We start from the raw sequence: 26,681 nt of genomic DNA, 5'->3' as shown, positions 1-26,681 counted from the left end.
CGTCCATTTACACAACTGGGCACTTCAGAACATTCGGCAGGTTAAACAATTACACGCAATTCAGCCTTCTGTAAAATAAAATGAGACATCACTGGACTTTATTTGACATATTTGGCCCGAGAGTATTGCGACGTGTGGGCTCGGTGTTGCACACTAGGAAGTAAAGTGAAGTTTACAAGGCGGGGCCTCGGCTTTAAAAGGAAACCTTCAATGAGTCAAGTTTCTGTGCTGGCGGTGGATGTTGGCTCTTTCTCATCCGTTACATTTTGCAGAGTCTGCATCGGAGCAGTTACCATCCCGGTCAGGAATAATTAACGATGTTGAGTCCAGTCTTTCTGATGTTGTTCTGTATGTTTGTGCACCAGGGTACACAGGATATAGTTTCAAAGGAGCAGACATCTTCCTATCAGGTAACGTGCTCACTCATTTTCGTATAACGTGTTTCATAGGGCGTAGAACGTTGTTCGATACTTGGAGAGGAGTTTCCTGTACTGAGAGATCAAAGTAGGTGGATTTTAGTTTGTTGATATGCGACCTATATTCGGCTGTAATGTTAGTGTGGTTTGGGTCTGTATGCGACAGGCTCCGACACCGAGGTGTGACCATTGCTTTAAACCCGTAGCAGACTGTGCGACGTGACCAGGCAAATCTCAGTCGGGATTAAATGAGTCAGGCGTAGTGTGTGTACTTACAACTCGGTCTAGATGGGGTGGATCTGAGGCTGAAAATTTACAAATTGTAAGGTTGCTTCATTCTTAGAAGAGTGAATCCCTTCACTTTGAAATCTATCATGTTTAAATCACCAAAACAATCTCGAAAAGCCTCTACCCCCACCTGAAGGCTTTCTGTGATCTAATTTATTAGGAATTCTTTGGCTAAAGAGATTTTTCTTTTCGGATGGTAAATAGATAGCGCACACTTACGCACTTTCTCACACTTACACTCACACTTTCTCACACACATACACTTCCTCTCTCACACACACTCACACTGATTTAGTAATTCATGCTGTTGGATCCGTCGCTGGCCAATCTCTAAAGTTCAATAACATAGCTTTTTAAAAGCTAAATGTAATGATAAGTAGGTAATACCAGGCCGGGACGGCTATTTGGAAATGCAACAGAGGAAACTGCAAAGGCTCTGCTCATCGCCTCCACTCTGACTCGAGTACAGGAATGGTCGGTAACTGAGAGCGATTAACGTTTAAAACGCGAATCATTGCAGGCTAGCTAGATTAGCTTAAGTGTAGGTTTTATTGAAATCATTTCTGAAGGATGCTATAAAGTTTCATTATGAAATGCACTGAAAGGCCAGACGTAGTTTGCAAGGATTCATTAATGAGAAGGCCCTTAAATAATCTCTCGGCATTCAATGCCATCATCCTCTCAAAACTAACTAATAAGCTCCTAGACCTTGGCTTTAGTACTTCCTTGTGCAATTGGATCTCAGATTTCCTCAGTTGCAGACGGCAGTCGGTTCGGATTGCCAGCAGCGCCACTGCCACGATCCCCATCAACACAGGTGCAGCACAAAGCTGTGCGCTTAGCCCCCGCTCTACCGGCTTTACGTTTATGACTGTGTGGCTAAGCGCTGCTCCAATGTTGTATTTCAGTTTGTTGACAATACCACTGTTGTAGGCCGAATCAAAGGTGGTGATGTATCAGCACAGAGAAGGGAAATAGAATATCTGGATGAGTGGTGCCGTAACAACAACCTCTCACTCAATGTCAGCAAAAACAAGGAGTTGATTATTGACTTCAGGAGGAGGGAACCGGAGGCCTGCGTGCCAGTCCTCATCGGAGGATCAGAGGTGGAGCGGGTCAGCAGCTTTAAATTCCCAGGGCTTAGTATTTCGGAGGACCAGTCCTGGGTATTTACGAAGAAAGAATGACAGCGCCTTTACTTCCTTGGGAGTTTGTGTAGATTTGGCATCATCTAAAACTTTGACAAACTTCCATAGATGTGTATTGAAGAGAGTACAGTATATTGATTGGCTGCATCACAGCCTGGTATGGAAACACCAATGCCCTTGAACGGAAAATGCACAAAGCAGGGCAGATTAATGAGATGCAGAGAATTGGGAACCATATGCTATTAGGGACCTGCTGATAAAACGGTTAGAAAGGCAAACTGATGTTTTCCTTTATTAACTAAGGCATAAAATAGGAGAGCATAAAGGTTCACCTAGAGTTATCTACTGCAGAAAATAGATCACAGCTTGAATACTGCACTCAATTCTGGGCACTGATTTGCAGGAAAGATGTGATTGCTCTACAGAGGTTGCAGAGGGGATTCTTAAAGGTTAGCGGGAAAATAGTAGCTATAATTAGAAAGATTAGTTGGGTTAAGGTTGTTTTCTTCGTACCTGAAAAGACTGAGAGGAGATTTAATTGAGGTGTACAAAATAATAAGCCACTGCAATAGAGTAAATAGGAAGGATGTATTTCTCTTGGCAAAGATTTATGGTATTTGATTGAAGAATTAGAAAACAGATGAGGGAGAAGATTTTCACCCAGGTAGCAACAGCACTTGGCTGAAAGGGTGGCAGAGACAGACAACCGCAAACATTTAAAATGTACACTATTTGGGTCTATAATTGAGGAACTTTACCTTGCAAGATTATGACTCTGGTGCTCAAGGGTGAGATTTGATAGGGTACCATATTCCTAATCAGAACAGACACATTGAGCTGGATAGCTGTCTTCTGTGTCATAAATTTTCTGAGATTCTGTTCTTTGATAAATTGTAGCCCAAACAACTAAAGCTAATTTAATTGTTTATTACTAGATCAGCAAATCCGCATTAAACTTAGAATTGAATTTGGAAGCAACGCTAAATGAACCTTCATTCCAATTCTTTTAGCCTTCATGTTTGTACTCTACCAAGAACTTCAAGATATTTAACAGTATAAATTAAAATGGGAATTGTAAAGGCTGGAAATTAAGATAGTAATTCATTCAATCATTAATACACCATGTAGTAAATATCAAAGAGAAGTCTTAGCTTAAGAGGTTTGGATTGGGCAATTTCTCAGTGGTATGTCTAATGTTCAAAAGATTGAGCATGATTCTTATAGTTCAAATTATTCCTTTTGAGTTTGAGCTTTAACGTGGAGAGCATATAGATTATTAAGGCAATAAAGTATGTTAGAGAATTCATCAGAAAGTCAAAAGCACCCCCATTTTCTTATGTTTAATAAATCAATTAGAATTTAAGTTTCTTTATTGAACATTCAACCTTGCAAATTTGAAAACTATAATGATCTTGATAAAAAACAACTCATATTTTTGGATAGTGCACTGTTGCACATAAAGTTCATTGGTTGGAGGCATACTCTAAAAATGTTCTTGGTTTTTTTATCTAACAAGATGGTAGTGATAGGATCTCACTGCTATGAGGGGTGATCGATAAGTTCATGGCCTAAGGTAGAAGGAGTCAATTTTAGAAAACCTAGCACATTTATTTTTCAACATAATCCCCTCCTACATTTACACACTTAGTCCAGCGGTCGTGGAGCATATGGATCTTGGACCTCCGGAAAGTATCCACAGATGAGTGATTGATAAGTTCGTGGCCTAAGGTAGAAAGAGATGAGTTATACAGCTCTCGTTACATGCACATGCAGTTCAACTCTTTGAGTGATTATGTAGAAAGTTTGAAGTTAATAACTCATCAGGGGTGATTGATAAGTTTGTGGCCTAAGGTAGAAGGAGATGAGTTATTAACTTTACCAATCTTATTAGCAAAGGTTTGATGGACAGATGAACAGTGAAATACAAATAAGAACGTCATTGTGTGGCCTGAATACTTTAGCTCCTTCCTTGGTCATATATTCATAACCTTGACAAATTGTGTCAATGTTCCTATATTGTTTCAAACGTTTCACCTTGCACTTGTGATGGGAAGCCTGATCACTGTTTTCAGAATAAAGTTATGAAATACCTTTAACAGGACAGTTGCCTTGTCCTTTTAATGTCAGTTTACTCTGCTTTAAAAAGTTTCCGACTGCAAACCTACCTGCTGATTTGTAATAGCTTCTAATAGATCAATCCAATTATTTCCAGTCCTGACTCTTTCCCTGTAGCCCTGTGGATTCTTGCTGTTTTGCAAAAAAACAGCATCATTGCCACCATCTTTTCATAGTAGCAAAACCCAAAGTTTAGCTAATTTCAGTGTGAAGAAGTGTCTTCTTCCATCACCATTAGTCTCTATTGCCAAACATCTTAGCACTGTGCTGTGATTGTCATTATGTCACTGAAATATTGTTTTTCCCTTCCGTACTAAAAACAACCTCATATAGATTTATACCTCAGTTTCAGGTCAATCATGCTGTACATCTTCCTACCAAGTATCAAGACTGTTGTTTCAATAGCTTGGATAAGCCACTTAGTTATGGTGAAAGTAAGATCATTTTGCTAACTGAGCTGTAGCAGGCATTGAGCCTCTGAGTGATTTTTGACTGGGAAAGCAAAGTGAAAATGGCGTCTATTCACTGGGCATTTGGTGTATTTCAGAAAATTTGCAAATTGCAAGGCTATACTCATTTGTACATTTTAAATATAGGAAACTGGATACCTTGAAGATTGCACTTGTGATGCTGAAACTATTCAAGGACTTAACAACAAGCTGTTTTCTAAACTACAAGAGCTCCTCAAAAGTGACTATTTTAGATATTACAAGGTAAACTCCTTTGCACCTTCTGCCATGTTTATATATAAGCCCTTAGATTATTTATTGTGATAAGGGTATACTTAACTGTTTCTTTAACTTTTCCAGGTCAATTTAAAGAAGACTTGCCCCTTCTGGTCAGATAATAGCCACTGTGGTCTGAGGGACTGTGCTGTTAAACCTTGCCAGCCAGTAAGATATTAATTTCATAAAAAATTTATTATGTACCAAGGAAAGAGAGAAAAGTAAATTTAGGAAAAAGAAAAGACTAGATTAACTGCTTGGGATGCCACGTAATTAGTTTGAAAATTTATGGAAAATCTATAACCCTCCATAAAAAAAACTTACATTTATTTCTTATGGGTCATTCATATGGCATATTTTCCATATAATTTATTTTACATAAAGCATTATTATTTTTCTGCAGGATGATCTACCAGCAGGAATTAGATCTGAAAGCTTTAAGGTATGATACTTGCAGTAATTTCAATATTGTTTCATTCTGCATTGTACTACTTAAAGGTTAAAATATCTTTTACATTCAAACTCTATTTTAACCCTGAGATGATGGTTTAGAACTAGGTTTTATTCTTATATTTGAAGCATTTTTTATTACCCCCGCCTAGTTGTCCTTGAGAAGGAGTTGGGGAGCTGCCTTCCTGAACTGTTGCCATTGACTTATGGACAAAGTAAAATAAAATGTATTTAATCTTGTGCAAGATTATAATGATTGGACTTTCAGAATATCCAATGATCATCAACGTGAAGAATAAAGCAACAGGGTAGTAATGTTATTTCGAGATCTATTAAACTCGAGTTATGTGCTAAGTTTATCATTGGCTTTGGTCTAGTATACATGTTAATAAGCTTACACAACAAATATCTGTACTCAACCACTGTTTAGATACAAGCCAACAGATAGTATTCTTGTTGACGCTGGTGGAGTATGGTTTTGAGTTACTCATTTCAATGTACAAAATATATTTATTATAAAAGTACGTATACCACATACAACCTTGAAATTTGTCTCTTTACAGGCAGCCTCAAAACAAAGAAACCCAATAGAACCAATTTAATAAAAAGACGATCAAATACCCAATGTGCAGAAAAATATCATGCACACAATAAAAATAAGCATATAACATTCAGAACTGAAGTTCTGAAAGTGAGTCGATAGCCATGAAGCCAGTCATCACTGCAGCCGATTCAGGAGCTCGTTAGTTGAAGGCCACAGTCTCAGTTCAGTGCAGGAATGAGTAAACCTTTTGGAACAGCAAGCTGAACACCGGCCCATTCCTTGCCTCCAGCCTCGACACCCTAACCTTTTCAATCTAGCTGGCCGTTCCTGGCTCCCGGATCTGGGGCCTGTCAATTCAAGGCACTCTCAGGCCTGGGCCCCTCCGCCTTGGTTTGGCCTGTACCTGAGCTTTCCAACCTGGCATGGCACTTGGATTGGCCAAACAATGGGTCATTCCTTGCTCTCAGGCCTTGGCCTTGCTACCTCGATTCAGCCTGTATCTGCCACTTTGTAATAAAAAAAAATGAAGTATACACCAGTGACCTAGTTTCAGCTGGCACAAGTGCACATACAAGCTGAATTTCTCTCACCTGCAATTCCTTCTATTTATCCATTTATTCTACATGTATTTCATCTGTCTCACCTACGGCTCCGAGTAGCTGTTTGCATGCGACAGTGACCATACCCTGCTACACCGCTTTGACAAGCGGGCTAAGCCAGTTGAGGGTAGCCGGCAGGCCTGGTAATCCTGTGAGCTAGGGACATGCCTGTCTTAGCATGCAAAGTCAGCTCCAGCGGACGAGATCAACAGAGAGATCCAATGGCCAGGAAGGTGGTTCTGCAAAGCTTCGTGGAGAGTGAAGGGCATGGCAAGACCCAGAAGACAACTATTTGTAGTACTGGACCCAGACTTCTGAGGTCAATGGAGAGGAAATGCCCCGGTATAACAGCTTTTCCACTTCAAAAACTCTCCCATACAGGTGTCCTGTCATTGTTGGATATGATGCACAACCAACATTTCAACTAAAAGACCATGCTAAATCCCATTTCTTCTGTATTCAGCAACTCCACCACTACCACATTTCTCTTATGCCTCTCTTTCCCTTTCTGTGTTCTCAATTTACATGTTCTCATCAACTTTTCCCACTTAGGAACCAAGTATTTCATATTCCCACACTTCTTTTACCTTTTCCTGTGGATGACTGGATCACTGCCAAAATGTAAATCCCTCACTTGAATTCCTGTCCTATCTGAAAATAAGAGGATCATATTTTTAAAAATATTGCTAAATACAATTAAAATTAATGATTTACTGTTCATAGGCCACATAGATATGAAAGGGGAAGACAAAATACAAATACTCTGACGATTATCAATAAATTCCAGTGTTAGAACATAATGAATTGAAAAGTCAAAGTCCTACAAGGTTGTGTATCTTATACATCTTGCAAGGTAATCATTAAATAAAAACGTGGGAAATGTGCAGTAGTTCAAGCAGCACCTACAGAGTGAGTAACCAAGTTAATGTTTGAGATCAATAGCCTCTCATCAAAACCTGAGGAAGTTGGAAAGCAAACATGTTAAGCTGCAGAAAAGGGTGGAGGAGTGGAAGGATAAGGGTCAGTTTTAAGAACACACAGTGCAGGTTGTGGGGGGGGGGGGTGGTGGTGAAGGCTGATTTGTCTGAGAACGAGTGTGAGAGAGAGAGAGTGAGTGAGAGATAAAGAAAAAGAAGTTCCAAATGCTGGAATTGTGAAATAGCTCTGCGGTTGATGGAAATCTAAAATAAGGTCAGATCAACACTGTGGGGCAGGAAGTATAATGCTCTTTGATTAGGGTTAACACTTTACACAGATTTAAATTCTCTATTGTTCTTCTCTACTTTTATTTTTCCTCTATGATTCATTAATATTTTCTCCTTATTTTGCACTTTTGCATCTTCTTTGCTAAACCCTATAAATTCTAGTTGTGCTCTTCATCTTCCCAACCTTTTCTTTAGCTCTGCTTTCAGCAGCATTCCTCTCATCAAACTAAGTATCAGCTTGCTCTATTGTATGATTCAATTGGCTGTTTGCAGAGTGCACCGGCAAACTCTAAATGTTTGTACTCCAGGTTCTCAATAACCCTGTAACACCAGAAGTTACAAATCCTTGCCCACCTCTCCAAGTCCACTCTGCTAATGCTTAGAGTTCCTTCTCCGCTATTCCTGCAGTCGGGTCAGGCACCCACTTCCTCAAATATCCAAAGTGTTCTTGCACATTGCTCTGATTTCATTGTTCCATACGTACCTGTACTTCAGTGGCATAGAACCATCTGCCTAATAGCAAACAACTACTTCCATCAACGGTGCTTCTAGACCATGATACGTGCCAACATTTTTGCATTCTTCAAAAGTTTAATCCCAAAGGTTCAGATCATGACATAAATGAACTCTTCTGTACAATTCTGGGAATAGAATTATTGGAACTTGTGAAAGCTCTTGCACTTATAAAGAAAATGTTCCAGGTCCATTGCAGTTTGACTTAATAAATAATGCTTTGAACTACCTGCGGAAAGTATATTTGCTTTGTGTAAACAAGGCTAACAAGGGTTATGATTATTGTATTCAATGACCTTAAGGACTACCGTAATTTTAATATCAAACTGCCTAAAACTCTTATTTCCCTTTGTATTCATTGCTCATTTAATGAAACATCCTAGTTAAAGAGAAAAATGTGGAAAAATAAGAGGAGCAAAATGAAACATTCTAGTGCTAAAATGTTCACTGTAATAGATAAGCCATGAAAATACTTCATTATGAAAGAGATTAGGTTCTGCTCACTTTTCTTACTTTATTAAAATGTGTGCATATTAAGGACCCTCACCACCCTGGACATGTTTACCTTTTGTTGGTACCACCAGAGAGGAGGTACAGGAGCCCGAAGACACACATTCAACAATTCAGGAATAACTTCCTCCCCTCTGTGTCAGATTTCTGAATGGTCTATGAACATGATCTCATTATTCCCTTTATTTTGCACTAGTTATTTATTTTGTAATCTACAGTAACTTAATGTCTTTGCACTTTGCTACAGCCCTGAAACAACACATTTCACACCATATAAGATGACGATCATAAACCTGATTCTGAGTCTGCACATTATCGTGGTGAGAGGATGTTTTCTGAAAATTTATTTCACCTACTGTTCTTCATCTCCTTTTTCTCATGAACCTGGACTGGAAGCAGATCTAGAATACAGCGCTCAACACATTTTCTATTCCCCTATACCTTAGAGATCTCAGATTTACAGAAATTCCTTTACCTTGTGAGCAAAATAACTCTGAGATTGTAGCAGGTTAAATTAAAAAACAAGAGAAGCAGAAACCTGGAATGGACTCTTTATTTGTAAATATTGTTACATATTATTCCCCTACTTGCCTAGTTATGAGTAAATTAAGCAAAACTACATTTTTCTTGACCATGTACTTCCAATCAGAACAATAAGAAAATAATGACTGTAATTATGAAAGTTTTGAAAATATTTGATATTACTTTATGATACTATAATGCATAAATTGTGCAATTCTGTGACCTTTCAGTATAGCAAGAAGGTAAATACTATCTCTCAACATGATGCTGAATGTGAAGAGACAGAGAAGCTTGGGGCTGTTAACAATTCTTTGAGGTACTTTGAACAGGAGAACCTGTTGTCTTAAAATGAAACTCTAATTTTATTGTTGTTCATAAAGAAATGTATGCAGTCTAGTCTCGGATAAGCTGTCTGCGAAATCACACAGACCGATTTAACCCCTTCCACCGGGAGAAGGTTGCACAGAATTCCACAAATTCACCACCCTCTGGCTAAAGAAATTCCTCCTCATCTCCATTCTAAAAGGACGCCCCTCTATTCTGAGGCTGTGACGTCCAGTTCGGAGACTTTCAAACCATAGGAAGCGTCCTCTCCACATCCACTCTGTCAAGGCCTTTCACTACTTGATAGGTTTTGTAGCTGATCTCTGTCTGGTAGATAACCTGTGATCCTTAAAATCCCAAAAATCATAGATCTATGATGTCATTTACTTAGATTTTCAGAACACATTTGATAAGGTGCTTCACATGAGGCTGCTTAACAAGATAAAATCCTATAGTGTTACATTGAAGATACTGGCATGGATAGAGGAATGGCTGACAGGCAGGAGGCAGTGAGCGGGAATAAAGGGAGCCTTTTCTGGTTGGCTGCCAGTGTCTAGTGGTGTTCCTCAGAGGTCAGTATTGGGACCACTACTCTTCACATTGTTTGTCAATGATTTAGATAGTGGAATTGATGGCTTTGAGGCAAAGTTTGCGGATGATACGAAGATGGGTGGAGGGGTAGGTGGTGCTGAGGAAGTAATGCAATTGCAGCAAGACCTAGACAAATTGGAAAAATGGGCAAAAAGTGGCAGGTGGAATACAGTGTTGGGAAATGTATGATAATGCATTTTGGTAAAAGAAACAATAATGCAGACTATTATCTAAATGGGGAGAAATTTCAAACATCAGAAGTGCAAAGGTAATTAGGAGTCCTCATGTTAGTCTCCCAGATGGTTAATTTGCGGGTTGAGTCTGTGGTAAAGAAGGCAAATGCAACGTTGGCATTTATTTCAAGTGGAATAGAATATAAAAACAAGGAGATAATGCTGAGGTTTTATAAGACACTAGTCAGGCTGCACTTGGAGAATTGTCAACAGTTTTGGGCCCCTTATCTCAGAAAGAATGTATTGTCATTGGAGAGAGTCCAGAAGAAGTTCACAAGGATTATTCCCGGACTGAAAGGGTTAACAGATGAGGAGCATTTGGCAGCTTTGGGCCTGTACTTACTGGAATTTAGAAGAATGCGTGGGGATCTTATTGAAACCTACTGAAAGTTGAACAGACTAGATAAGGTGGATGTTTCCTGTGGTGGGGGTACCCAGTGCTAGAGGGTACACAGCTTCAAAATTGAGAGGCAACCTTTTAGAACAGAAGTAAGGGGGAAATATTTTAGCCAAAGAGTGGTGAATCTGTGGAATGCTCTGCCACAGACTGTGATGGAGTCCAAGTCATTGAATATGTTTAAAGTGGAGAGATTCCTGATTGGCCAGAGCATTAAATGATATGGTGAGACAGCAGGTGTATGGGGTTGAATGGGATCTGGGATCAGCCATGATGAAATGGTGGAGTGGACTCGATGGGCTGAACGGCCTAATTCTGCTCCTATGTCTTATGGTCTTACCTGGTCAGGCTGAAATGTAACTCCAGTGACTGACTTGGAGATGACTTAGCAAACCATCAGTAATACAATGCCCTCAGCCTGGGAGACACATATGTTTATTAATGTACCTTCTGTAACCTTGTCACCTATGGATTACAGAGGTTTGACCCGCTGTTTTCAGGAGGTCAGAGGGACAAGTGCCAGAAGGAACCAGGATCCTTCTGTTAAGCATTGAACGTTGGCTGTGATCATATCTCATCAATTTTAACCCAACGCCTCAGCAGACCAATCTAGCGGCAAAGGACCATGTTAATTTTATTACGATTATGTTCTGCAGCCCGTGTAAGGAAACCTGGTGCCTCTTTTGCTCAGGCTCTGCTCTTCCTACTCAACCAGAATATGCTGCTCTCCCCTTTCCTGAGCACTTCTCTGAGTGTCATGGAAACATGGAGGAAAATGGAGAACATTCACCAAGAGCAGTGCTGGTGTCATCCTCTTCCTGGAAGGAGTTCTGTTTTTGCTGAATGGTACTGCTACTACAGTATACCATTAACGTCAAACTGTCCTGTCTTTGCAATTGAGTGGTGTTACAATGTCAGTCAGCTTACAGGAACTGTTCTAAAATGATAGTAAATCCGAACTCTGAGTGAAATGCAACTTTGTTCCTCTGGGTTCTTGCAACTTCCCTTTTTCCTGAAATCTCTCTTCTGCCTGCTGTCTAACACCCCTGGAAGAACACTGAAAGGGCCAGTGCAGGCAAGGTCTGTAATTTGAAATGTTTTGGGCCTTATGCCAGATAATTTGCCAATCACCTTGATCCATTTCCAAATAACCTTAGAGAATTTAGGACTGTAATTTTCATTATTTGACTCATCTCCTAATCCACACCATATTTGATCAACAACTTTAAAATATTTTAACCTTTCAGTGAAGAAACAAAACAGGCAGTGCTCGACTGGACCAGACATGACGACTCCACAGACAACTTCTGTGAAATTGATGGTGAGTTTAACTTGTTGTTTAATTTTTAGAATAAGCAATTGTATTGATTCTGTGTTTATAAAGGAGCTTATTGCAGCTATATTTAGGCAATGGCGCTACCAGCTGATGTTTACAATTCATTTAAGATGCACACCAGAGTTTCTTTTGTAATTGGCTAGAACAGCTGGAAGAAAATTTGACCATGTATGTGATGCATACAGGCTTGATTCTTTGAGCCATCTATCAGTTATTCAGCTGTTTGCAAAATAATGAAAATGTTCATTGTGTATGAAAGCGTGTAAGACGACTGAAGCATTTGTTGTGAGGATCATTGCAAAAAATCTTCTGTCGTACTGTCGAAACAATCGGGGTATGATGACATTATATACCCCCAAATGTCTTCATTGCTTGCATTCTAGAGCAATGGGATAGAGTCTCTTTCACCAAACGTATAGGAAAATGGAGAACATTTACCCTAATAAGTATTTATGACCTCATGCCATCCTTTTCCTGGAAGAGGATCTAGTTGATTGATGATTGTTGATTGGAACTGCTAATATACCATTGGGACATGTAAAAGTCAAACCGTCCTGTCTTTGCAATTGAGTGGACTTGCAATGTCAATCGGCTTATAGGAACTGTTTTAAAATGGAAGTACCTTGAGTGAAATGCAACTTTGTTCCTCAGATGAACAATCTCCGGATGCTGAGTATGTTGATCTGCTTCTCAACCCTGAACGCTATACTGGCTATAAAGGTAGAGAAACATGGAAAATTTGGAATAGTATCTATGAAGAAAATTGTTTTAAGTAAGTAATGCATCAGTAATGCCTCTAGTCCTTGAATAAAGTATGTTCAAATCAATACATAGCAAGTTACTGTAAGAAATCTGTGCAGTCATCGATTTCTCTATTCATTAGGCCAAGCTCCATTAGACGGCCATTCAACCCACTGATACCTGGCAAAGGTGAGTTAAATATAACTGGGATTACTATATTTAGAATTGTTTTTGACAGCTATAGTAGAACTTCTTAGCAAATAACAAAGTACTTTCTACAAAATTTGTGACGGAAATTTTATCTTCAGTAAAAGATCAGAGGGTTTTTTAAAAAAAAAATGAAATCATAATCAATCCAAACCCCATCCAAATAAAAACAAAAAAATGAGAGATACAAAATAATAATCTTGGTTAGTGTAAGGTTTATCACTTTAGTCCAACAAGAATATTTACCGAGAGGCAAGAGAAAAGGAAGAAAGGGATCTGGTTGTCTGTAAGGCTACATCCATTAAAAACTTGTACAGAAGAACAAATAATATTTACCTCAGTGGGTCGAGGCCTAAAAGTGAGGAAATGGTGACCTAGCTTGGAATACTGGTTTGAAGGTTCAGCACCAGTTTTCTTGGAGGACTATTTTGGCTGTTTTATTTCTAAACTGGAATTTTAAGAAGTTGATTTTTTTTTCCCACTTAATTTTAGGAAGTTTGAGGGCTGTTGGTAGAGGAGTTATCTAATCAAGTTATTTAAAACAACTAAGGTATTTTTAGGGATAGATAGAACGAAACTATTTTCTTTAGTAGCAGATTCTGAGATCAGAGTGAGTCCAGTTGGATCAGGAATGGCAAAACAGCTTCGATGATCTGGGTGACCTAGAATTGCTGCAAATTTATATCTTCTGGTGTATATTCATACATTTTGTGGAAATTAGATGGATGCCATTAGATTGAAGGGATCTTATTTGAAACTGGCATGGTATAAACCAGTTAGAGAAATTTTCTTATTTTGGGACAAAAACTTTGAATGATGGAATTAGTAATCTCTGGGCAGATGGAGTTCAATCTGGAAAAGTGTGAAGTGATACACTTTGGAAGGTTGAATTTCGAGGCAGAGTACACGATTAATGTCAGGATTCTTAGCAATGTGGAAGAACAGAGGGATATTGTGATCCAAGTCCATAGATCCCTCAAGTTGCCATGAAAGTTGGTAAGATGGTTAAGAAGGCATATGGTGTCTTCATTAGTCAAGCGATTGAGTTCAAGAGCTGTGAGCTTTATAAAACTCTGTCTTCAGTTCTGGTCACCTCATTATAGGAAAGTTGTGGAAGCTTTATTGAAGCTGTAGAGGAGAATTACCAGGATGCTGCCTGGATTAGAGAGCATGTTTTATGAGGACAGGTTGAGAAAGCTCGGGATTTTCTCTTTGGAGCAAAGAAGATTGAGAAGCGACTTGACAGAGGTGTATAAGATTACAAGAGGCATAGATAGAGTGGATAGCCAGTGGCTTTTTCACAGGAAGCAATAGCTAATACCATAGGACACACTTGTAAGGTGATTGGATGAAAGTTAAGGGAAACATCAGAGGCAGGTTTTGTTTTAACATTGAGATGGCAAGTACTTGGGATGCACTGCCTGGGGTGGTGGTTGAGGCTGATGCGTTTAGAAACTCTCAGACCAGCCCATGTTGTGGGCTATGTAAGAGGTTTAGATCAGTCATGGATTAAATTTATATAGGTCAGCACAACAGCGTGGGCCAAAGGGCCTGTACTGTTTTGTGTTCCAGGAAGGTAATTACTAATTAGGTGGAACAAACATGGATTTGACAAGGCCACTTTATGCTAATTTCATTTTATGGAAATAAGTTATCAAGTTTTAACAAAAAGACACAATAGATATAAAAACAGATTTTTCAGAAGACTTTTGATTGAAGTTTATGAAGAGATTTATTCTGAAAATATAAAACATGGTCAGTGGAAGTATTCCACTCATTATAAAGCAAGTGAATAGGACTAAAAGAACATGACTGAATGTTTCAATGTACATGTGTCGCTAAAGATATACTTTATTTGTCACATGTATATCGAAACATTCAGTGTTTGCATCAATGACCAACACAGTCCAAAGGTGTGCGGGGTGGGGGTGGGGGTGTGGGGGGGGTCAGCCCGGAAGTTCTGGTATCAATATAGTAAGCCTGCAACTCACTGACCCTAACCCTATCGTCTTTGGAACGTGGGAGAAAACTGGAACACCCAAAGGAAACTCGCGCAGTAAAAGAGAACGTACAAACTATTTATAGACAGTGGCGGGAATTGAATCCTGATTGCTGGCACTGTAAAGTGTTAAACTAACTGCTATGCCTCCCCTAAAGGTCAGTACAACATTGTGGGCCAAAGGGCCTGTAACGTTCTAACTTACAGACAACAGTGGGCATTGAACCCTTAACACAGGCGCTGTAAAGCATTACGCTGACTGCTGCACTACTGTGATGCCCCAGTAATAGTATTAGCCCACTATAGAATATGACATCAAAAGGAATCATGGAAATGCCAGCATTCAAGAATGGAAGAAAATTAATTGAGCAGCTTCCAAACTTTTTGAATAGTGAAAATGTATATTAAGTGGTAATGGACAATTGGAATTTTTAGTATAAAGCATGGGGACTCTGAATATCACAGATAAAAATAAATAATATATAATTTCTGAAGATCACAAGAAATTACATATACAGCTCTGGATATCCCATTATAGTACATGGTTGAAACAATTAAAAGAATGTATCAAAAACGTTCATTAAGAAAGGCCTAATTGTGAATGCTGTTAATTTCAAGGACTTTTTTCATTAGAAAGAAAAGATATGCTAATCTGAAAGAGCTTTTCAAAAATGACATTTTGAGCAAAAATGGCAAAGTGGTAACAAAGAAACATTGAAAATTATGAAGAATGAGAACAGCTATTTTAATAGATTTTCACAAAACAATTAATGCATAGCAGTCGATAAATTGGATTTCATGCTTTTTTGATGCACTAAACAAAATTATTACTGTGATGTACACTGTTTAAGACTGACTCCATACTTTTAGGAGGATAATGCTCCTCACTAAACAGTGATCAGCAGCAGCATTCTGCCAAGACTGCCATGGAATAATATCAGAGAAGGGTGGGAACGATTTCACTTTGTACTCCGATAACATCTCATGGCCACAAGTATTCTCAAAAGCCCATTATCAGCTGTAGCTTCAGGCTTTCACAGAGGGATCTGGAAACTGCAAACTATAGAGGATGATTTAAAACATAATAACAATATTCTGGAGAAACATTTTTAATTGTACAAGTTTCACTATGTTCACTTTGTTGAATTGTACGATCATGCAGGAGGTAAATCACACTTGATCTGATTTTTAACCACCGATGATGTCACTGTATGCACAAAATGCAAACCTGACAGCCGTATGGGAGTGACTCTCACAATGCGCAGGTTTTGCACAATTCTGTATAAGCATTGCAAAATATGCTCAAAAATTACACATTGTTCACTTCTAGACACAAGAATAGACACAAATAGATCTTCCCTAATCCAGTTTCTAGGCTGGTACACAGAGAGCAGAATGGGTTCCTAAAATGTTGTTGATTTGTACTATTTGCTGAAATAGCTGGCTGCCTTGTAATTATATATCAACATTTATTATTCTGCATACAAATGTTGGGTATTACTTTGTGGTTGGTATGTAGAAAACTGATTACATCTATTTATGAAATGTAATTTAAAAAGTTTAACATTCTATGTAATTTGTTTATTTTTCTCCTGCAGGTGCTGAAGGTAATTTGTTTTGCTCAGTCCTGGGATATCATTGCCACAGGCTTACATCTACAGTTCTGGATGGCTTTAACAATGCCGACTTTGAGCATTGCAACAACACTTCGTACCTTTTAAAAAAAATATATACATTTTATCACATAACAAAACACATTTTTTTCATTTTGGGGTAATTTACCAGTTCTTATCAATGATTTCTTGAAAATGTCATTGCTAGTTATATATTGAAATATATATATTATTCAACATAAACAAAAGCAGTAGTGAAGAAGGACATATGGTCCATTTCACTTGCCAAACTTGGGGGAAAAATTCAACATATGGAAATCTCTGAAGCTGGTGGATACTAGTAGTTGTGACGCTGTAATTATGTGCATTTTTCTACTTTGTTTTGTATTAGTCCACTTGGAATGACCTTGAGGCAAAGTTTTGAAACATGTGGATTATTTCACATTTCAAGATTTTTTAAATAGCTAACTTCTTTTGTTGCATTAAGAATTTCCCCAAAATAAAGAAAAGCAGCTCTCCTAATGTTCCTTTCTAAGCTGGTGTACTGATGGAAATGCTTTATTATAACTTGCCAAACAGTGCTTCTCCTTGCCAATAGCAGTAAATGGTATGAAATTAAGTGATTAGTAATTTAGGCTTTTTGGTGATAGAGGGTATGGTGATACATTGAATAGTGATATGAGCAAAAGCAAAATGTTAATTTTCTCCTAAATTAATAACGTTAATTATATTGCAGCTTTTGACATATTAAAAACATCACATAACTAACGGCCGAAGTCGAATAGTTAAACGGTAGCAGTGTTACGATTCATTCTCAACAGTTTCATGAGAGAACATGATTGTAGTCAGGGAAAATTGATGTAGCGGTAAGGTTTTATTTGGAGAAAATGGGAATGAACCAGGGAGAAGGGAAATTTATCACTTCAATACCCCTGGATTAAGCCCAGTTAGCAATGCAAGTGGAGTCTTTATCATTTAAAAATTCAGTGACTTCGTGTTTGCTCATATTAAAACTGAAACATGGTTGAAGTATTTAATTAAATGTTTTTTCCCTCTCTCCCTCCCTATAAAGGTGGAGCCTTCTACAATTGGTTGCAAGGTAAATGCATATTTATGGCCATGAACAAATACTTTTGCAGATAACGTTAACAGTTACAACTGTGAAAGTAACTGTTAAACTTTTATCAATGAAGCTACAACTATTTAAGGTGTCATCAGGTCATTATACATATTTAAATATTAAAATCCCCAGTAAATTGGAAGCAATCGATGAGTGATTGACAAGGTGTTTTTTTTTGTAACTGGAAAACTGGTACCATAGGGGTTCTGTGGGGCTTAGTACTTCATCCTTTGCTAACTAATAAGCTCATCTTTAATGTAGGGAGGTTGGTAGATAAAATTGGCCATCTGATTGACAGCAACAAGGGAAGCTTTAGGCTACAGGAAGATATAAAATATCTGGGCACATGGAAGGAAAGGCACTTCATCCAGTGAAGTATGAGGGAAGTGCAACCTGGCAAGGGAACACAGGAGAAAGAGACTATATTGCCTGGCATGGTTGAACAAGGGAGAATATGTTTACAGATTCTTCAAGGTGGTGGAAGAGGTCAATAAGATGGGTAAAAAGGAATATACAATGTTTTCCTTTACTAAGGCACAGAAATACATGCAGAGAGTAGTTAGTGAACTTATTGTCTGCAAATGTAATAGACACTCTCAATTTAATACAGTACTAGGATTTGTACTTGAACTGTGACCTGCAGTGCCATGGTTCCAGCACTAGAAGATGTGATTAGGCTTATTTTAAACTGGCAGAGCTGTGATGGGCCAGGTGCCCTTATTATATCATACATTTTCAATGATGTTATGATTAACAAATCAATTATTGTTGAGGAATGAAACTAAAATTTTCTATTTCAGATTTGTGCATAGAGAAGAGATCATTTTATCGAACTATTTCAGGACTCCACACCAGCATCAATATCCATCTTAGTGCACGATATCTGTTAGAAGGTATGTACCAAACACTCCTCTTCCCCATATGATTTGTCACACACAAATCAAGGATGGCAATCTGCCAAATACAGAATGCTTCTTCTGATACTTTTAGTTAAACTTTACATCTACAGCATGCTAAAAAATATAAATTTCCTGGCCAGATAATTGAGAGTTTTGGTTTTGCTTGGTGATGCTGAGATAAACTTAATTCATTTTCTCCACGAGTACATAAGTGGGCCTAATGAAAATTTTACTGTCTCAATATGACTGGGACAATGGTAAGCAATCACTCATCTTCAACTGGTTTGAGTATGCCATCTTGCACTGTCCAGTTGCAAGGGACTGTCCTTCTCTGGTTGCGTGAAATGTGGGCAAGGACACATGACAACATTGACAAATAAGAAGCGGGGCAGCATAAATTCTTGGAGGCGTTAGAGGTAATGAAAAAGATACAGGAATGTAAAAAATATTGCAGCTTTTCACAGTTAATATTATAGCTTGCATGCTGTATGCTGTCATGAACAATCATTAGACGCAGACAAGACTGCAGGGAAACTCCACTGTAATTAGCACAATGGAAATTGTTTCCTTTCTTGAACATACATCAGATGTTTCCCGGAATAACCTCCTTCCCAGAAGTAAAGGACAGAATATTACAATGGATCTTTTGGCATGAGGCAGAGTTGTCTCCTTTTGATTTTAAAAACTGTCAGTCAACCTATAGGTGAAGCTCCCTCATGTGGGTGTTTGTGTTCTGGGACATGTTAAAATATTTCAAAGATTAATATTGCTTTTATTTTGTCTAAAGAAAAAATATAAGAAATGCCTGCTTTAGTAACTCATTGGAACTACTGCTTTAACAGTATATTTCAAAAAAAAAAAAAATTCAATACTTTTCCGGGGGAGAAAAGGCAAGAAGGTAAAGTGTGTTGAGTGCACTCCTCTTACATCTAATGTAATGTCGTATAAACTCTTTTTCTACAGATACCTGGTATGAAAAGAAATGGGGGCATAACATTACAGAATTTAAGCAGAGATTTGATCCACATATTACCAAAGGAGAAGGACCACGCAGGATTCAAAACCTTTATTTCTTGTACCTGCTGGAGTTGCGGGCTTTATCCAAGGTGTTGCCCTTCTTTGAACGCCCCGCCTTTCAACTTTATACAGGCAATGAAACACAGGATACAAAATATAAAAATCTTCTTCTGGAAATTCTCAGTTTGGCCAAGTAAGCAATTATTTGGTATACAGTATTATATGGTTTATTAACAAAGTTCTATGAAGTTGTTAGGCTGAAATACAAAAATTCTGCAAGACATTTGCCTATAGAAACTGTATCACTAAAGCTGTTAAATGAATTTGTACAGTGTTCAGGAAATTTTGTCAGAACAGCTTACCATTATTGTTCTTTTATGATGAAATGGGGTTTAAAGACCAGCGAATCCTGTGAGTGTGGTGAAAGGGTGCAGAACATTGAACACGTTCTGCGCAGCTGCCCACTCTCACCTGATTTAGCTGACACTGACCTGCTCAACATCAACCAAACAACAGTAGAGTGAGTGGCTGGCTGGCTGTCTGGTGTGACAAGCTATGATGATGACCATTATTGTTGCAATGAAAAATTGATCCAAACTAACCCATATCTGTTAGAAACCTGGATAATGATAGTGCATGATAGGGATATCCCACAGATAGACTTGCAATGCTGGTTGCTCCTAGAAATTTACTAGGGAACTGTAGCTCATAACATTGGGTAAATTCCAAGTATAGTTCATTCTTTTGTGGGCCAGTTTTCTGAAAATCTGCCTTGTGCCAAATGTGACATCAGCAATTTCCCTCATATACTTTAAATTCAAATTCTGACTGTTATCCTGATATGATCACTTTGGCTCTTCTGTTTTCTTTAGACATCATTAATGAATGAATTTCTTCAGGCTAAATTTTAATTTTAAAATATAAATTTTAATTTTAAAATATGAATTTTAATTTTTGAACTGATCTTCCTTATGTAAGTTCATATAAACAGTTTTTAACAGCACTGACAGTAGAAGTGATATTTAAAATTAACATTAGGATTTCTTCTTCTGCACTTTTATATAAAAACAACTTTACTTTTTTTTTCATTGGGTAAGAGGAAGCACAAACTGTCCCAACAACTTTAAATCCATGTTTTAAACTACTTTCTGGTGTTTACTTATCCTCAAGTAATAACCTCTGCTTTCTGAAGTCTTTCCAGTGTCCCTTTCTACTTCATATTTCTGGACATTAACCTGTACCAGCATTTTACCCATTAATCTCTTCACTTTACTGTATTAGCATTCAACTTGCTATCTCTCCTAATTTAGTACCAACAAATTTTAGTAACACATTACTGCTCATGTCCAAATCTTTAACAGTTTCAAAGGTCTCACAGATTCCTTACATACATTATCTGTCTGAAAAGGTCCCCCCACAAAAGTTATTGATATTTAGTTTCTTTGTTGCACCTCCACTTTTTCCAACACTGTTTATTCCTTGTTAATAATATGTTCTGGAGTCCATGTAACAAGCCTCTGATGTTGCACCATGTCAAATTAAATATGCTTATAATTGTTACACATTTAAGAACACTTTTACAATGAATAAGCAAATTCAGATTGCTGATGGTTTGTAACACAATGGCAATCGTACTCTATTACTGCTGAGTAACAGCTTATCAATTAGTAACAATGTATTCTGCCTTAGATCATTCCCTTCACACTTTGACGAACATTCCTTGTTTGCTGGGGAGAAAAAGGAATCTGGAAATCTAAGGGTAAGACTATATTAAAACTGCCTTTTATATTAACAATAACTAAGCCAACAAGCGTTTGATCGTAGAATAAGCAGCTGAAGACTAACTACTGCTGGTATTGCATTGACTGGAAACTCATTCATAATTGGAACAAAATTTTCCTCCTGCGACATTTTAGCAGTTCTGTTGCCAGATTAATATCTTGGTCCTGAACCTGCATTGTACACATCCAGAAAATTAGGTGTCTAGATTAATACATTTAATTTATTCCTTTTATAAAAGCTTCCATTATAAATTTATACATCAAATATAGCAAGATTATGGATTATAAATAAGTGCAATTAAAACATTTGCATCAGATTTTAAAAACTAAAGAACTCTGCCGATATAAGGCAAGTTAGTGGATTTAAATTTAGCAATTTTCTGATGAAGTAACACTGATCAAAGTGGCTAAGGAAAATTGCATTTTTATCACCAGCAATTTCAAGCTTATTTAACCAAAAAATAGTACAATTCTATCCATTCTTTAGAAAAAATACATGTTAGTAAAATAATCGTAAGCCTTCTATTGTAGATTTGTATCCAAAATTCTGAGTGTCATGCTAAAAATCACAGGATTGTTACAAAACAGCACATCAAATCTGCTATCTCTTCAGACAGAGAGAGACCTGAGACTGCAGATGCTGGAATCTAGAGCAAAGCATAAATGCTAGAATAATACTGGTGCTCAAGCAACACGTGTGGAGGCAGAGGGATGGTCAACATTTCAGATCATAATCTTGCATCGGGACTCTGGGTCTCAACCCAAAATATCATGCATTGGTTTGCATGGACACCTCTCGAGTTCTTCCAGCAGCTTATTTGTTGTTCCCATCAGTCTCATTCCCTCATTCACCCCCTGCAAATTGATTTGCCTCAAAATGCCCATCCAACTCCTTTTCCTTCTATCATCCTAACTGACAGAGAGTTCCTAACCACTTCTCAAAGAACATTTTCTCCTTTGACTTAAAACGCCTGGCTGTACTCCACTTAGAAGCTTCACATTATTTCAACAGAATTTGATGTGCAGTGTTTTATGACTTAAATTATTTAACCATCTGCTTGCTTTAACATTCTTGGTACATGAATCCCAGCACCTGCTAAGCAGACTTTCCAAGATTCATACAAGTACACTTTCTACACCCTCTTTGGAAAGTGGTTTCTACTTTATTGCTTCCTGCCAAAAATGGACTTGATTAATCACAGTTGCTGTTCTTTTGTTTTCGCTGCATTTGCCTCTGTGGCTTTGGGGTTCCATTTAGATGAAGGCTGGGTGCCACAGTGAGGTGGAGTGGCCTTTGTGCATCTCCAAGGCCTTAGCCAGCAGATTTTAAGGATCTGTATCCTTAACAGCCTGCTATAAGTATGCTGCAGATACCCAGCAGATCAGGCAGCATCTGTGTAGAGAGAAACAACCTTTCATCCTAAGAAAGTGAGAAAATAAGTGGTTAAATTGGGGAGAATATAGACCTTCCCTTTGTTAGCATGGAGACCAAACCTGTTCAGATATTGCTTAAACTTATAATTCATTTTATTAGTTTTCTTAACCTGTGTGGAGGAACATGTTAAGGCAAAGTATACAAGCCACTTCCCTGGACTTGGCCTTTTAATCATGGACAATTACTCCATATGAATGACATCAGGCAAATTATTGGCAGTCAGTCTTGGCAGGAAGTGGTCTTTCTACTCAGCACATCTGTACTCCACTGCTGGACTTATTGCTGATCCAGCAGCAAGGCAGGTGGTCAGATGCACTGTTTGCTATTATGATAACCACATTTCCATATGGCATTCGCTAATGAGCTCTGCACTACTCAAATAATTGCTGCAATTTAATTGCAAAATTTACATCCACAAATGCTAGATTGTAATATCAGGTCCAAAGGGCACCAAGAGCAACAACCCGTGTCAGTGACAATAAACCAGATTCCCATCCTAATGCACTGGGGTGGCATCTGACACACTGTTTTGCCCTAAAATGGTGGCATGGATAATCTCAATTTCTGGTTATTGCTGCACTTTCTAGGATTTGATTTCAGCAACTGTAAGAGCCTATCCATACCCTAAGCAATCTGATTTTTAATCATCATGCTATTGCTGAAGATAATATGCATTTCTCTCATTACAGGAAGAATTTCGGCTGCATTTCAAGAATATTACAAGGATCATGGACTGTATTGGTTGCTTCAAATGCAGACTTTGGGGCAAACTTCAGGTCAGTACTGATCTCTGAAAGAAGGAAAATGACAGTTTAATCTTCAGTTATGTCTAGATGTTTTCACACACTCTCATTACTTTAGGTACAAGGGCTGGGTACTGTACTGAAGATCCTCTTCTCTGAGAAGCAGATAAACAGTATATCCGACTCTGGTCCATCTAAAAGTTTCCACCTAACACGCCAAGATATCGTTGCGCTCTTTAATGCTTTTGGAAGGTAAGGGCATTTTAAAAATAGAAACCACTACATATTAAATTGGAACTAAATGACTGTTTTCCTCCAACTTCAAGTATAGAAAATTTCTCAGAATGAGTGGGTAGGGAGAATGAGAAGCCACAGATGCTGTGCAGTTTTCAAAAAAAAAAAACAACAGCAGGATGATGTTCTCCCTCTATTACAAGAGAGAAGTGGGGTTAGGGTTAGCATACTTGTCATAAAATTGACAGATACAGCTTCTGAAATTCTTCTCCTATCCAGGAGTTCTGTCATCATAGGGGCCGGGTGTTATGAATTACTTCATCCCCTAAGATTGAACATGGGGACAGAACTGGATCGGCTCCACTGCAGTTCTGTTGGTAGGGTAGGAATGTGATTACTAATAGCTCAGTTTAGGTTTACAGATAGTAATGTTGGATACATGTAGCTACTCTACCACTAAACATCAGTAACTATCTTTTGTTCCAGGGTTTCTACCAGTGTCTGGGAGCTTCAGAATTTCACAGAACTACTGAAAACTACACATTGATGGTACCAAACTTGCTACACCTTTTTTTTCCTACTGAAAGTTCTTGCGCTTTTGTTTTGAAAAGTCAAGAGCTTGTTGTAAATACAGTCGATTCTGGCCCAGTACATTTTGGCTCCATTAAGGAGCTGCCCCAATCAGCCAAAGTTTCATGGAGATAGTCAAAAGCTGTAAAATAGGCAAACTACTTATAACTGCTATAATTTATGGCAGTTATAAATTATAGAGGTAGCCATTTAAATAAATAGAGAACCAATTAGAACACTACTAATACTACTACAGTATTATAGAGCTAATAGATATTGATGGAAGAATTCATGCAGTGTATGCATTTTTTGATTGACTAAATGAACAAAATCAATGCAGATGCCTACTGCAGATAATGGACTGCCTTCGTACAACGCTTTTCATGATTGCAACTTTCAACTCATTTTCATTTTACATTCAAGCTGATTGTTGATACCTTCAAATTCTCTGTAATTCCCAACTTGTAGTGAAATAGTTTCATTTTCATTTCCAGCTCTCCAATCCTGAATGCTTGAAACCATGGTGAGCAAAACAGTTCCAAATTGTGTTACAGCTTACTTCTCATCAATTATCAGTGACAAGTCACTTCTCTGAACACAAATACATGCAGCTGATACTATTTAAGAACTGAACACTCCAAGTACAGTGTAGTGTGCAACAGCCACATTAGCACGCAACTGATGCTAGATAGAAACTGATTGGCACAGTCTCCTGCTCCAATTAAGCAGCATTGTGTCCCAATTAAACGAAGGGAATTCTGGCTATTTTCTTGATTTTGTTTTGAGTAGTCCCAATTAACCAGAATCTACTGTATACTGTAAAAACAAATTTAACGCTGTAGTTGAAGAACTGTTTTCAGAAATCATGAATACAAAAATGGCTACTTTAGCCAACAATGTCATAATGATATTTGTGACAAACTGTGAATTACAACTTAGAAATTAAAGGCATTGAATGTTTTTGTAGGATTTTCACTGATGAAATGTTACCATTAGACCACTGAGTTTACAAAATGCACTGTTCCACTCCAAAAGTTCTTAACTTTGATTTTGTTTCATCCATCAAATTAAATTTTATTCAGGATAAAATTTGCAACATCACTGTTGCAGCAATGTTTGTTGAAATAAATGCAATTATCAAAGACAAAAGGATCACCTAAGTACTCTAACTTGAATGATAACCAAGTTAATTCCTAAATTGCATGGAGATTGTAGCATGCCCGATTAAAAGGTTTGCAAAAAAAATGACCATAGCACTGATGTATCCTGAAAACATTGAAGCAAAATTGACAAATGGTTAATAATCAATCCATATTTATCAACAACCTGATACACAAATAATTCTAATTTTTAAAAACTTAGAACTGTAGAAGCAATTTTCTCATTGTATAAGAAAAATATCAACTCAGCTGTAAATGTTTGGGGGTCAAATCAATGTAAATGGGATGATTTTGTTTAAAATATTGTTTGATATCTGGATTGCACGTGTGCAGTGGCTTTTTTAATCTGATTCAATTTATTTATCTCCAACAGCCAATTTGGAAACTCCAATTGCAATAAATTTTCAACAATCTTATAAACACAAGCAGATCTGGTGTGGTTTGTGGCAAGTTTTAGAATATGTTCAAAATGTTTTTTTAATACTTGAGTACTAATTTGAGTTCTGTAAGTAACTGCTGCTAAAGATTTATATCTGCTCTATTGCACATGTTAAAATCCAAGGGGCACAAAGCCAGATGTATAAAGTGGTGAAAAATTGCAGGGGTAGGAAGGTACAGGTTTCTATTAGTTCTTCCACCCCTCAGATTTAACCACTTACCAATTTAGTGGCTCATTTTCCTATAAACCTGCATGGCTTTGGCAAGGAAATACAAGCATCTGGAGGAAAACCCATGTAGGCACAGGAAAATCCTGCAAACTCAAGATTATTTTGAATTGTACTTGAAGTTACTAGCTGGAAATGGCCATGACCCAGCACTCAACCATGTGGAAGGACATTATAAAGAACTATCATATATACCCAATCAGTTGGGCTTATCTTGGGACTATGTTGTCCAATTTTTGGCTTTTCAAGATAGAATTAATAGCATCCCTGGATCAGGCTTAGTAATCCCTTTCGGAACTTGCACTCTATCACTTCTTATTTTCTGAACTTCTAAGAATAGCACAATGTGTTACCTGTGGAGTACCTGCATTCAGTCCAGAAGGTCACTGCCAAACTTCCTGTTGCTTGGAATTCTATATTTGACTCCCACCCCCAATGCAAGAGGCTAATCCAAGTGTGGAACAGCTCTTCAACTTCAGATTGAGCAGACTTTTGGCCTTGGTACTGAATTCTACACATTCATTTAACTTGATTTCTCAGTAGTCCGTCTGATATTGCGTCACTAACCTCTTCCCCTTTTA

General features: G+C 37.9%; 2 protein-coding genes across 2 annotated transcripts in view; one reads left to right on the top strand and one right to left on the bottom strand.

Moving 5' to 3' along the window:
• On the top strand, positions 1-25,850 carry ero1a (endoplasmic reticulum oxidoreductase 1 alpha). Its single transcript, XM_063048880.1, is given in 17 exon segments — positions 1-410; positions 4,564-4,680; positions 4,777-4,860; positions 5,096-5,134; positions 9,266-9,351; positions 11,828-11,901; positions 12,568-12,688; positions 12,800-12,846; positions 16,719-16,771; positions 16,773-16,806; positions 17,549-17,575; positions 18,397-18,489; positions 19,459-19,705; positions 21,202-21,271; positions 23,418-23,504; positions 23,590-23,723; positions 24,192-25,850. Coding segments are annotated over 17 exon segments (1,467 nt in total). The 5' UTR covers positions 1-317; the 3' UTR covers positions 24,253-25,850.
• gpr137c (G protein-coupled receptor 137c) overlaps positions 455-26,681 on the bottom strand; it is a 79,004-nt gene continuing 52,777 nt past the window's right edge. Inside the window, exons 7-8 of the transcript XR_010018053.1 lie at positions 6,873-6,936; positions 455-491 (exon numbers count right to left, since the gene is read on the bottom strand). The gene's annotated coding sequence lies outside the window, so the exon portion shown is untranslated. The remainder of the gene's footprint in view (positions 492-6,872; positions 6,937-26,681) is intronic.

Source organism: Mobula hypostoma, chromosome 1, assembly GCF_963921235.1.
Source record: "Mobula hypostoma chromosome 1, sMobHyp1.1, whole genome shotgun sequence".
Classification (NCBI taxonomy): Eukaryota; Metazoa; Chordata; class Chondrichthyes; order Myliobatiformes; family Myliobatidae; genus Mobula; species Mobula hypostoma.
This window is presented reverse-complemented; position numbering and strand designations above follow the sequence as displayed.